The sequence below is a fragment of the Helianthus annuus genome, chromosome 11, assembly GCF_002127325.2.
Source record: "Helianthus annuus cultivar XRQ/B chromosome 11, HanXRQr2.0-SUNRISE, whole genome shotgun sequence".
NCBI lineage: Eukaryota > Viridiplantae > Streptophyta > Magnoliopsida > Asterales > Asteraceae > Helianthus > Helianthus annuus.
Genome location: NC_035443.2, coordinates 119635182 through 119648573, shown reverse-complemented (window position 1 = coordinate 119648573; position 13392 = coordinate 119635182). Strand labels below are relative to the sequence as shown.

General features: G+C 36.3%; 1 protein-coding gene across 1 annotated transcript; it reads right to left on the bottom strand.

Moving 5' to 3' along the window:
- Window positions 1-9754: 9754 nt before the first annotated feature.
- Window positions 9755-12653, bottom strand: LOC110888121 (glutamic acid-rich protein-like). Its single transcript, XM_022135659.1, has 2 exons — window positions 12065-12653; window positions 9755-11979 (listed from the first exon to the last, which is right to left on the bottom strand). The coding sequence occupies exons 1-2, from the start codon at window positions 12651-12653 to the stop codon at window positions 9755-9757; spliced, it is 2814 nt and encodes a 937-aa protein (XP_021991351.1).
- Between the last annotated feature and the right edge of the window lie 739 nt (window positions 12654-13392).

Below are 13392 nucleotides of genomic sequence, written 5' to 3'. Positions count from 1 at the left end.
AGGAAAAACTATGTTGGTACCACACCTTTGGGCAACAAATGCAACCGTCATCATCTGGAGCAAACACAGTGTAACAAAAGTACCCACTGTGGGCGATTGGGACATTTGGTCAATACCTGCCGTTATGCTAACCAAAACCAAGCTGCTGCAAATCCTGCTGCTGTTCAAGCACAGTTTCCACCTGGTTCGTGCTATAATTGTGGTGATCTTACTCACTACCAAAACAATTGCCCAAGACTTGTTAACGTAAATCCAGTGCGTGGACGAGTGTTTAACATAAACGAGGCAAACGCAAACGACAATGCAGCAGTGAACAATTAGACTTTGTATTTTCTTTGTTGTTATCTTTTGAAACAATTCAGCTGTTATATAAATAAAATTTGTTGTTTCAATTTTATTTTACGAAACTGATACGATTGTGTGTATGTTTGATACAACCCTACGATTCCAACGCCAAGGAACTGTGTTCCATACAAAACAAACTACTCGTGTGGTTCTTTCATTTGTATGATCACATGTGATCTCCCCGAAAATCCTAAGTTCTCATTTCTTTTAAGAAACAAAGTATGAGGTACAAATTCCAAATTCTTAAACAGATACTTGAAGTACCATTTCAAATCCCTGATTTGATATCTAAAGGTACTATCGTGAGTCCTTAATTGGATTCCTTGTGTGTTCTAATACGAATTTTACAATACAACAAAAACAAAGCCAAATCCTTATAAGGTCTTTCTATCTTCATAGTTAGATTCTTGGGAATATTTAAAGTACCAATTAAAATCCGTAATTGGATTTCTGGTGTACTTTAAATGCATTAATTCAAGTAACGAATGAGCTGATAACTAAATTAACGAATACGCGATTATGTGATTATGTGTTTATGTGTAATTCTAAAGCTCGCTATCTAAGTCCTAGTAGAATCTTTCGTATTTTCATATGTTAAATTCTCAGAAGGATATTCAAAGTACTATCTTAAATTCCTTAAGGGGCTTTTCTATGCAAATAGTAAGAACCTTGGATTCCAAAGTGCTATTTCAAAACGAATATTTGGTTCAAATTTACAAAGATCCTTTAGTGGTCTATTTAAAGAGATCATATGACGGTCTAGTTAAGGAAATCATGTGTTGATCTAGTTAAAAAGATCGTTTGTTAATCTAGTTAAAAAGATCCTTTGGTGGTCTAGTCAAGTCATTACATGTTTGTTCGATTGATTTTTCCCCTACGTATTATGAAATGAACTGTGCGGACTATGCAAGGAATTACGTAACTATGGATGCATACATAATTATGGAATTCAGTGCACAGAAACCACAACAAGTTTTGTCATGTGTTAAGACCTATAGTGATAAGAATAATGAGACAGGAACAATGTAAAAAGGGCATGGTGGATACGCCACTGGTACTTCCTATATATAAGTGTTCCTTATTACATTGCGAACGTAGCATTATTTAAGTCCTGGACTTTGACCAATGTTATTTTATCTTACACTCTCCAACTCCAATTTCGAGCACACACAAGTTTACTGTAATAGTCTTCATAGGAAACATTCTTCTATCCGTTGTTCGAAACTCCATGTTTCGTTACTACAAGGACATCACTTGTGCAAATAAAAAATTCGCTAAAAAGCCAAACGTGGCCCAGAGTTTTACTTAGGGTACAAAGATTCATTCGAAAGTGAAACAATCAAAGTTGTCTTCACAGGTTTCCTCTAAAATTAAATTTCGGGATGAAATTTCCTAAAGTAGGGGAGACTGTGACACCTGTGTCACTATGACCATCATACAAATGCAAATCCAATGAAATCTTGTATTGCATTCTTGGGATTTGTATAAATATGTGTATCATTTGCAAATATCAATTCTCGTTCGATTTTGAGCTTTAAATCGCTTTCTGGAAGGTTATACGCGAACTGATGCGTAAATGCGACCAGTTTAACGTGACAAACACTCCAGAATAGTGACATAGGCTTAACATACCTTAAATAACCTTTACATAACATAGAAATAAGTTTTGGAGGGTTTGGTGTGTCGAAACAAGTTTATTCAATCGCAGGGACTAATTGCGTCAAACTACGAAACTATACCAATTTGTATGGTAACGAACATTCTGGAACTTGATCATAAGTTGAACATACCCTAAATATCCTTTACATAGCTTAGAAATAGGCTTTGAGGGGTTCGATATGCGAAAATAAACTTTTTGATCAAACAGGGACTGAAAGCGTCAAAAATGCATAAGTTTGCATTTTCGCGCATATCTTACGTTCTGAACATACCAAACATCCAAAAATTTTTGTAATCATTAAAATATTTTATTTTAGTGATTGGAAAGCCAAAACTTCATTCGTTTCGCAATTTGGGTCATACGCGCGTTCGTTACGATTTCCGTCATAATTAACCGAACAACGCAACCGTACAACCAAATGAACCGACATCCGAGATGTTTTCAAGCATATTTCATGTTCCCTATACTTTAACTTCATTATGGAGCTTGAAAATGGGCTTAACGAGTGTTAGAAGTGCCGAAACGCGGCAAAACACACACAGGGACCAAAGCTGCCAAAACTTCAAACTTTGCTGATCTGCAGGTCCTATACGGACCGTATGCCCTCCCTTACGGTCCGTAAGGGTGCCCCAGCTCAGAAGAAACCAGTTTCCTTTAAATCCAGCTTCTTGCACTTGTTTCCTTTGCTTGTTTTCAATCTTGTGGGCTGGTTTGATGGTTTTTCAAGCTCCCAAATCAGTCTTTAACAAGTGGATGGCCATGATCAAGTGTCAAAACAAGTGTAATGATCCTATTGATCCTTGATTTAGCAAGGTCCTCTTGCTCATTTCCTCACACATTTGGTTCAAACCTGCTCTAAGTTGGAGTTCTATACTTCATACCTGAGCAAATTGAATCAAATCTTCCTTGCTTGGACCCTTTGTAAGTTTCTTTCATGATTTTATGCATTTTAAGCATGAAAGTCAAACAATGTTTGACTTTCTGCTTTGACCAGTCAATGGTCAACACGAAGTTCGTTTGAACTTCGCAACGTGAGCGTAATCACGATGGTTATAGTCCCTTGTGACTATACCTACTGATTACCACGTTGATTAGGTGTAGTGACGAGTCATAGTTTCGGTCAAAGTACGTATTTATGCGTATTTTGAGACGAAACTATCCTTGGGTATCAAAAAACTTTGTTTTGATATCAAAACCTGTTTTCCAACTTAGTTAAACATGTTTTATCATGTTTAACTCATCACTTTTAGTCTAGTGCTTGTATGGGGTCGTAAGTTAAGCGGTCTAAACAACCGATTAGACTTTCGAACCCAACCTGTTTGGTCGATCATTAGCATCCGAACAAGCATTTTATGTGACTATAGTTATATAGGGAATAACCTTACGAGGTTATACCTTATTGTCACTTAGCTTAATTAGTTGTATGATAGGTAGTTTATATATGCCTTAGGTAAATGACCAAAATGCCCTTTTCATGCATAATTTGATTTTAAGCATATGTAACTTAATTTTTGTCACTTAAACTGATTATGCAACATATTTAAACATGTTAGGGCATATAATACTTGTCATAGGACTAGTTAGGCGTCTCGAACGCGCGTTTGCGCGAACGACGCGTTAAAGTAGCGTAAGCTACCTTAATGGGTCATAACGGGTCGTAAGCACTTAGGATAGGTTCCGATTTAGAATGTAGGCTTTGTTAAACCATATCACATGAGATCCAATACTCATTTGGTTTACGAGACCTCATTCTACCCGATCTACCGATTTAGGTACCGGTTGTTTAACTAGCGATTCGATTACTAGGTGCCACTTGATTCCTTGATTCCGAGCTTTGTTAGGACACTTAATCGAGGATACTTTCAATCTTAAGTGAGTACATAGTCCCCTCTTTTACAGTTTTCAAATATTTTGGGGTGATACATATGTGCCGATACGCTATTTTCATGAATTCGACTATATGATACACATGCATAGTACTATCTTTTGACGAATTGAACTATTATCCATGACTTAAACACTGATTTCCAAAGTTTGTTAGAACTATTTGTTCATTTAAACTGTTCTTTATACATTCATTAACAGTGATCAAGCCGATTGGTAGTACGATATAGCGCTATAGGACTAGACACCCCATTCCTGTTGTATGGAATGTCAGAAACCAAATTTTAACCAAATAAAATTTGCCTTTGTGGTATTTCTATAGTCTCTAAAGTGTAGTTTGATGCACTAAGGTTTGAATGTATTTCTAAATCGTGATTTATGGTATATTTCGATATACTACCAACGTGATACTGTTTGCTAAAGCATAATTTGATATGCTATTGTTTACTAAAATATAGTTTGATATATTACCAAATCATGATTTAGGTATGTTCCGACATACTACCAACGTGATACTGTTTTACCAAAGTATAATTTGATATACTACCGACTCTGTTATTTCACAAACTAAAGTATATTTTAATATACTACCAAAGCATAATTGATGTCCTATTTTTAAACCCAAAGCATAAGTTGATATGTTATTTACAAAACCGAAGTATAATGTATTATACTACCGATGTCTTACACTCTTAAACCAAAGTATACTTGTGATATACTACCAAACCTATTATTTCCAAAACTAAAGTATATTCTAATATACTATCTATTTAACTATTTCATTACTAAACTATATTTAGATATACTACTCATCCGCTTATCTCAAAAAAAAGTATATTTTGTATATACTAAAAACAATTTTTCCAAAATGACGTATTTTAGGAACAAAACTTTTACAAGGATTCATGGTTATTTTAGAAAACATAAAACCTTTTTGTTGTGTTATCCAAAGCCATGAATCTAACACACAAATCCTATGTGTGACATATGTGCTTATGTAATCATTTTACAAACTCTGGATAATTCAATATTAATAAAACAGTGTGTTTTGATCCCAATGTTTGTTATTTATGTTTGATATTATGCACGTTTTGATTTTTGAACTCTATATCGCTTTCTGGAAAGTTATACGCAAACTGATGCGTAAACGTAATCAATTTAACGCGACAAACACTCCAGAACAACAACATAAGCTTAACATACCTTAAATAACCTTTACATAACTTAGAAATAAGTTTTAAAGGGTTTGGTATGGCAAAAACAAGTTTATTCGCTCATAGGTACTATTTGCGTCAAACTGCAAAAGTCTACCGTTTCGTAAGGCAACGTACAGTCCGGAACTTGATCATAAGCTAAACATACCGTAAATAACCTTAACATAGCTTAGAAATAAGCTTTGATAGGTTCGGTGTGCGAAAATATGCTTATTTGATCTTACAGGGACTAAAAGTGTAAAAAACGGCGTAAGTTTGCATTTACGCGCATATCTTACGTTCTGACCACATCTGGATATCCAAAATTTTTGTAGACACTAAAATATTTTTATTTTAGTGATCGGCATGCAAAAATACCATTCGTCGCTTAATTTGGTTCGTTTTCGCGTCCGTTCGAGTTTCGTCGTAAATAGCCGAACAACGTGACCGTACGACCAAACGAACCGACATCCGTGGATTTTCCGAGCATATTTCAGGTCCCCTACACTTTGAAAACCTTGTAGAGCCTTGAAAATGGCTTAACGGAGGTTAAAAACATCGAAAATGAGTTTAAACACGTGTAGGGACCATTTTTGCCTAACTTTGAAACTTCCAGCCATTGCCCTGGCGTCGCGCGACGGCCTTATGGCCTTGTGGTCGCGGCACGCCACCATCACATCTGGGCAGAAAAGTTGTTTTATCAAATCAGCTTAAGTCCTTGGTTTTGTTTAATTGTTTTTAACACCTTAATCACCAAGTCAAGCCTTCTCCAAGGCATGAAACCTGCACCAAACACTTGTGTGGACAAGATTATTGCTTAGGCAATACATAATACACATGTAATGATCTTGTTCATCCTCTAAAACTATAAATAGCCAAGCCATTCATTCATTTCACTCATCCTTGATCTGATTTTCTCTAAGTCAAAGTTATTTACTTCATACCTGAGATTATTTAGATCAAGTTCTCCCTAGCAAAGACCCTTTGTAAGCTTCTTTCGTTCTTTTATCGCTTTTCTAGCGTAAAAGTCAAACAGTGTTTGACTTTCAGCTTTGACCAGTCAATGGTAAACGCAAAGTTCGTTTGAACTTTGCAACGTGATTGTAATCACGATGGTTATAATCCTTAGCGATTATACCTACTGATTACCACGTTAACTAGGTGTAGTGACGAGTCAAAGTTTCGGTCAAAATGCGTTTTAGCACGCATTTTGCAACGGAACTACTTTTAGGTATCAAAACACTTTGTTTTGATACCAAATCAGTTTTCTAAGTTAGTTAAACATGTTTTGACATGTTTAACTCGTCACTATTAGTTTAATGCTTGTTTAGGGTCGTAAGTTAAGCGGTCTAAACAACCGCTTAGACTTTCGAACCCGACCCGTTTGGTCGATCATTAGGATCCGACCAAGCTTGATTAGTGATCATAGTTGCATAGGGAATAACCTCTGAGGTTATACCTTATGATCACATAGGATTGGTTAGTTATTTGTTAAGTAGCTTGTATGCCCATAGGAAATGACCAAAACGCCCTTTTGAAGCATAAATCGTATTTTGCATATGTGAACACATTTTTGACATATAATCTGATTTAGTAACATGTTTAGGCATAATTGGGCATGTAAGACTTGACATAGCACATAGTTAACCATCCGACCATAGTTTTACGCAAACGACACGTTATAGTGGCTTATACTACCATAATGGGTCGAAACGGGTCAAAAGCACTTAGGTAGACTTTCAAATCAGAATGTTAGCTCATATTAAATCATGTCATATGAGTTCAAATACTCATTTGATTTATAGAACATCATTCTATCCTATTTCCCGATTTAGGATCCGATTATTAACATAGTTACCCATATTTGGTGCCTTGTTGATTCCGTGATCCTTGGAGCTTAAATTGGTCTTTTTCTCAAGACTAATAAGCAATCCCAAGTGAGTACATAGTTCCCCTCTTTTACCGCTTTCAAATACTTTGGGGTGATACATATGTATATACTTGTTACTTATGTGTTTTCATTGCTTTCATGACATAAACATGCTAGTTTCACCTAGTACATATCTAGTACATGCTTTCAATTATGTTTTGCTATGTATGTTAAGCATGCTAGCACATTGATTTGTTACACATTTGTTGCATATGTTTACATAGCATATGGACACATTGTTTTACATGACATTTCTGCTATGTATGTTTACTGAGCATGTTAGCACATTGTTTTACATGAATATTTCTACTAGGCATGTTTATTTAGCATACCTAGTACATGGTTTTCACATGCTACATTGGTTATGACATTTGGTATGTTTAATCGGGACAATAATACATTCATTAATATTGATCACCCCGCTCGATACCATAGGACTTAACAAATCCCGTTTCCGACTTCCTAGGTTTGTTTGGAAGTTGGGAATGACAGAATCCGATATACATAATTTAGATAAACCTTTAATTTGTTTAAGGGTTTGTCGCCACAGTCGCAAGGCTTGAATGTATGCGATTAACATTACTGCATAAATATTTGTAATCATAAAGCATTGTTTTCTGCAAAACATAACATTTTATTTAAACTTAGGTTTATTCAAAAACCTTGTTTTGTACATTTTCCTATGGGGTTGAGTAATTACTAGTTATTCAGCATACATGACATTTGTTTTCACATTGGGATTATCACATAGTTTGAGTAGATACTTTCTACTTGCTATGCATTTCATTTGGTTATACATGATACATGTTACACATGACATTGAACATGGTTTACGCATAAACATTTTGACATTGAACAAGACATTTTGGTTGGGTATTGATAAGTGACTTATGTAACGGGGCTATGTGTTATATGATAAAAGCATGGTGGATACGCCGCTGGTACTTCCTATATATAAGTGCTTTTATTGTATTACACATTGTTGCGTTATCTAAACCACTTTGACAAGACAATGTTTTACAAATTACATATTTTATACCAATTCACTTTGTTGGTCCCTTGGAAAGGATCTGTTCGTCGGAAACTTATATGAATCGGCTTTGACTAATGTGCGGAATCCATTTGATCAAACCACAGAAATACGACAAAGTATTCAACTCTAAAATGATGTCTGATCTTTCAATTCAACATATATGAAAGTACAAAAGTGCCTCTGAAAGTCAGACTGGCATGAGTTCTCTAGGGAGTCAAAAATAGCAAAAGTTCCAAATGACCTGACCGGACAGGTATTTATAGGCAGTGTCAGGATAGGATGAGTGCTGGCCGTTCGGCTGACATTGCAGACCGATCGGACGCCTGTCCGATCGGCTGGGCTGTCCGATCGGCTGACATAGTCAATCAAAAGTTAGCACTTTACAATATCGTGCCATATCCTGACCTGCTAATCTAACTAACATACATATAATCATAAACTATTCACAAACATACAAAATATGACTAAATGCTGACGGAAGCTACAGACGTTTTACACTAACATATTCCCCCTCGGATGTAGCTGTAGTTCCTTCCAACATAGTCTTCATTTCTTCCTGTTCCGTCTTCTCTCTTTCGCCTTTTGTCTCCTCTTTTCTTCTCTCTCTTCTAACATTGTTCGCCTTTTATGTCTACCTTCATTCATCCACCATTTTCTATATTCAGGGTCACCATCACGCTTTCGATCCCATTTAGGAATCTTGTTTTCCTCTGATTCAATTGGCGTCTGATCTGTTGGTGGTATGATCCCATCCTTCATCTTCCCAATTCAGCTGCTCTTTTAGCAATTTCTTTAGATCTTTGACTGCGCTTGTATCTTTTCAAAAATTCATCAATTTCAATGTTTCTCCATTTAGTCTTCCAATATCTACCTGAATTGATGTCTTGAGCGAAGCATACATCTACAATCGATTGATATTGCATTTCTTGAGCTTTGTCTCTCTTTTCATAAATGATCTTGTTGAAGAACAAGCAATCAATGTCTTTCTTCGAGCAGTTAACAAGGCACATTGGATCCAAAATACTGATTCTTCGAGATTTTCCAGTGGACTTGTCTTAAAGAGAGATAACTGCCTCAGCCGTTGTTTCGTTGTAAAACCAACCTTGAAATAAATCATGAAAGTCTTGCTCGATGGCTCTGAGAGGCATATTCTTCAAGCATTTAGGCGGCTTTACATCCAAAGTTATATCTTTTCTACCATTCTCTAGATATGTGACAATCTGCTTTGGATACTGTGGTTTCCAATCAGGATAACCATTCTTTGCCTGCCATTTGATGTAGTTCCATAAATCTTGATCATGTTGTCTAACTTCTGGACCATAGTAGAACTGCTTGATATTCTTTGTTTTCACCAACTCATCCACATCCCACCATGGTAAGGAACTGATATCTGATAGAAATTCGAAGTACTGAACTCCCTCTTCCCGTCTGATAGCATAGACTTTAAGATCTTCCAGATAACCCCATGATAGAATATCTCCCCATGAAATATTTTTGTTGTGAGTAAAATATTGAAGAGCTCTGAGAGTTTTTCTTTCTTTGGGCATAAATTTAAACCACTTCTTTCGTTCTTCAGCTAGTATCTCTCTAGGAATAGTTTCCGGAACACCTTCAGTGGAAATCTTTTCAACAATTTTCCTTTTGATTTCATCTTCATTTCTGTCTTTGATCATCTCAGCAAAGGAAGGAAATGTTTCATCAACCCCAGCTTAATGAAAATCAACTTCATCTTCGGATGAATCTGAAGCATCTTCAATAATGACATCATCATAATGATCTACTTCATAAGCATATCTAGGCTCGAAATCTTTTTCTGGAGACTGAGGAAACTCATCCTCAATATCAAACTTAAACTTTCCATCTTCTAATCCCAGCTCTTCTAGCATTTCAGCTCTAGTTCTCCGAACTTCAACCTCTCCTTCTTGTTGAACATTCAAATAAATGACAGTTGGGTTTGAAAGAAGTACCTGATCAGCATGCTGCTTTCCGGATGATGAAGCTTCATTCTGTAAATCATCCTCTTGTTCGTTGATTTCATCATTCATCAATTCTTCTACTCTTTCTTGAACAATTGGATCTCTGATCAATAACCCGGAAGCACCCTGATCGTTGTCATCATTGCCTTTATCATCTTTATCATTATTATCATCAAGCTTGTCATCTTTCTTATCATCATTATCATCTTCATCTTCTTCTTCTTCTTCGTCTCCAAATAACTCTATATCAGAATCATCATCAACGATTTCTCCACGTGCTATCTTTGCCTTTCTTTTCCTTTCTTTTATTTTCATTCGACAAGCAATTTCCTTACCACTATAAGGCACTGAAGTGGCATCACCAACAAGGACAAACTGATTTTTCTTCCATTCCAGCAATAACACTTCTCTAGCTTTTCTTTTTCTTTGAATAACAGCTACTCTTCGAAGAACATTGTTAACATCAAAGGGTTCGGAAGACTCACCAATCATCATGAAGTCTTGACCTTGTTCATCAATGATATCTTCCATGACTTGTTCTTGAATCTCATTAACATGTTGTTCTTGAACATCAACCATTTCAATGTCTTGCTGAGATGATGATCCACCAACTTCTGGCTGACTTGAAGATCCACCAGCTTCTTGAATATCTTCAATCACACTTTTGTTCTTTTGGGTGGCTTCTTCAGTTAGACGTCTTTCTCGTTCGATTCTTCTTTCCTCAGCTATTTTTACTTCAATTTCATTGAAGGCAGCATGAACTTCCATCTTTAGGTGACTCTCCATTACAAAGTATAACATGTGTAGATGTTCATCCTTCACCACTTTGTCTCCCTTCATGGCTTCCATCTCTAACTTAATTGCCTTCATTTCATTTGATGAAGCTTCACTCATCTCAATGAGAAGCTGATTAAGCGTCTGATTCACATCTTCCAAGTTCTTTATCTTCACATTCAATGAAGCAATTTCTGCTGTCAACAGTTCAAACAATTTTGAATTATCATGAGCTTCATTTTTCATTCTGTTCATTGCTTCCTCTTGTTCTATCAACACCGCTCTGACTTGATCATGAGCGTTCATCAAATTATCGACCTGTTTCTTTAGAATATCATGCTCTGTTTCTGTTTTGGCTTTTTCTTTTTCCAACTTGTTGACCTTTTGTAACAATTCTTGTACTGCTTCATTGTTGAACATATCATAGTCATCTTCAGGAATGTCCTCTGTGTAAATCCCCGTTGCTTCTGGAAGACCTTCAAATATATAATCAAACTTTGAACCTTTTGGATGTGACGATTCTGGTTTATCTTGAGGAGGAGGACGTGGAGTAGCAGCTTTGAACCCAGTGATTTCAACATAGTCATCATCACCTCCAGTTCTTTTCTGAGCTTTTACCACAGGTTCTTCAGTACTTTGTACCTCAGGTTCTTTTGGAGTTTCAACACTCTGAGTCTTTTCTGTTTCAAGAGCCTTTGACTTTTGAATATGTTTTTCTTTCTTTCCTCCTTTCTCCTTTGATGATTCAGCACCAGATTTTCTTGCTCTAACATTTCTTGGAATAACTCCAGCTTGAACTGCTTTTCTCTTCTTTCTTTGTTTCTTTGGTTCATCTGGTTCATAAGACGAATCTTCTTCATCAGATGATTTCTTTTTCTTTAAAGACTTCTTCTTTAGCTGGGCTTTCCCTCTTCCAAGAGTTGTTCGATCCAATTCTGATTCTGATTGTGTTGCTTCATAATCATCTTCGCTTGAACTATCCAGATCCTCTACCTCTGGTTCAATGGTTGTGATATCTTCAGCTTGAACACTCGATCCTTGAGCTTTTTGAGCTGCTGCTTCCTCATTCTTCTTCAGATAGCTTTCAAATGATTGATTTAAGAGATCAATTCCTTGCTCAATAGCTACAGATGGCTCCAAGACAGTTTCATCTATCAGTCTTTGTTGCGGTTCTCCAGAAGACCCTACAAAACAAATATTGACAGATTCATTAGAAAACTTATAACAGTTAAAATCCTAATTGCCTTAAGACTCCCCCTTTCACTATACCCTTTTCTCCATCCTTTGGAATAGAAACAGCAGCGGATGACTTTGGAGTTCTCTTGCTTTTCTCATCTCTTGCACACCACCATCTTGTTTTCTTTTCAATCATCTCACTCATCTTTGCATCTTCATTATCAGAATCACTTTTCTCATGTCTCCATTTGTCATTCTCAGGAGCAACATATTTTGGATTTTTGATTTTACATATCATTTGCTTCGTTTTTGCATCATTTTCTTTGGTGATTCTTGCAATTGTATCATTGGTTATGTTTCTCACATCCATGATGTCACTTTTGTTCTTTGGAAGATCCTTGATCTTGTCATTGATCAGCATCATGATGAATCTTGGATACATAATATATTTGTCTCCTTTATCCTGGTAGTTCTCCTTCATATATTCAAAGATTACTTGAGAAATGTTGTACCTTCTGTTTAATACCAAACTAGTCACTATATTCATGATGTAATCAGATACTTCATCATATGCTCCTTTTCTGTGTGACAACGAGTGTACCATGCAGTACATCAAGTATCTATAAGCCTTTGAAAAACTCGTTTTAGTCATCTTTCCATTAAGATGACCAGAAAATCCCATTCTACATCACATTCCTTTAGCAAGACGTTCAGACATGATTGTTGGATCATCACCAGAATCTTTTAAGTCTAGAACTCTCCTAATATCTCCAACACCAAACTTAAATTCTACATCTATGTCTTTTCCCGTTTGGTCCTTCTTTCTCAAAACTGAGTGTATCATCTTGTCTGATTCTTCATATCTTGCTGTGTTCCAGAAGGCTCTAACATGAGATTCATAAATAACGGTTCTGTCAGACAAAGCCTTTGCAACTCTGCTTTCTCTTAAAAATTTGGCCATCTTTTCAACCACCGTATTCTCCGTGTTATCAGCATCAATCACGCAATATACATTGTGACCCTTATCTGTGTCCTTTCCTATTCCCTGTAAATATATGGATTATTAATCAATTGCTCAGGTCTTGAGAAATAAGGATGAAAGATGAAAGTTTTTTGAAAATTTTTCTAACACTGAGAATCCCTATGTGATAGAACTAAAGAATCGAATGGCTGACCGATCGATTAGCATTGTTGTCCGATCGGTTGCCTTATCTTGTGAATTTGTTCTGGTTATGGCTGATCGATCGGTTAGCATTTCTTCTTCAAATAATCAATGCTGTCCGATCGGTTAGCAACGCTGTTCGATCGGCTGGCAATGCTGTCCGATCGGCTAGTGATGCTGTCCGATCGGCTAGCTATGCTGGTCGATCAAACTGTCATTTTGCACAGTCATCAAGGAAGGATAGAATGCTGTCCGATCG

What these genes read in the sequence shown, in the direction of transcription:
- LOC110888121 (XM_022135659.1), bottom strand. Translation starts at nt 12,653, where the DNA reads ATGGGATTTTCTGGTCATCTTAATGGAAAGATGACTAAAACGAGTTTT. An exon ending in TCCAAAGGATGGAGAAAAGG is followed by an intron (nt 11,980 to 12,064) that starts GTATAGTGAAAG and finishes TTTGTTTTGTAG; the next exon opens with GGTCTTCTGGAGAACCGCAA.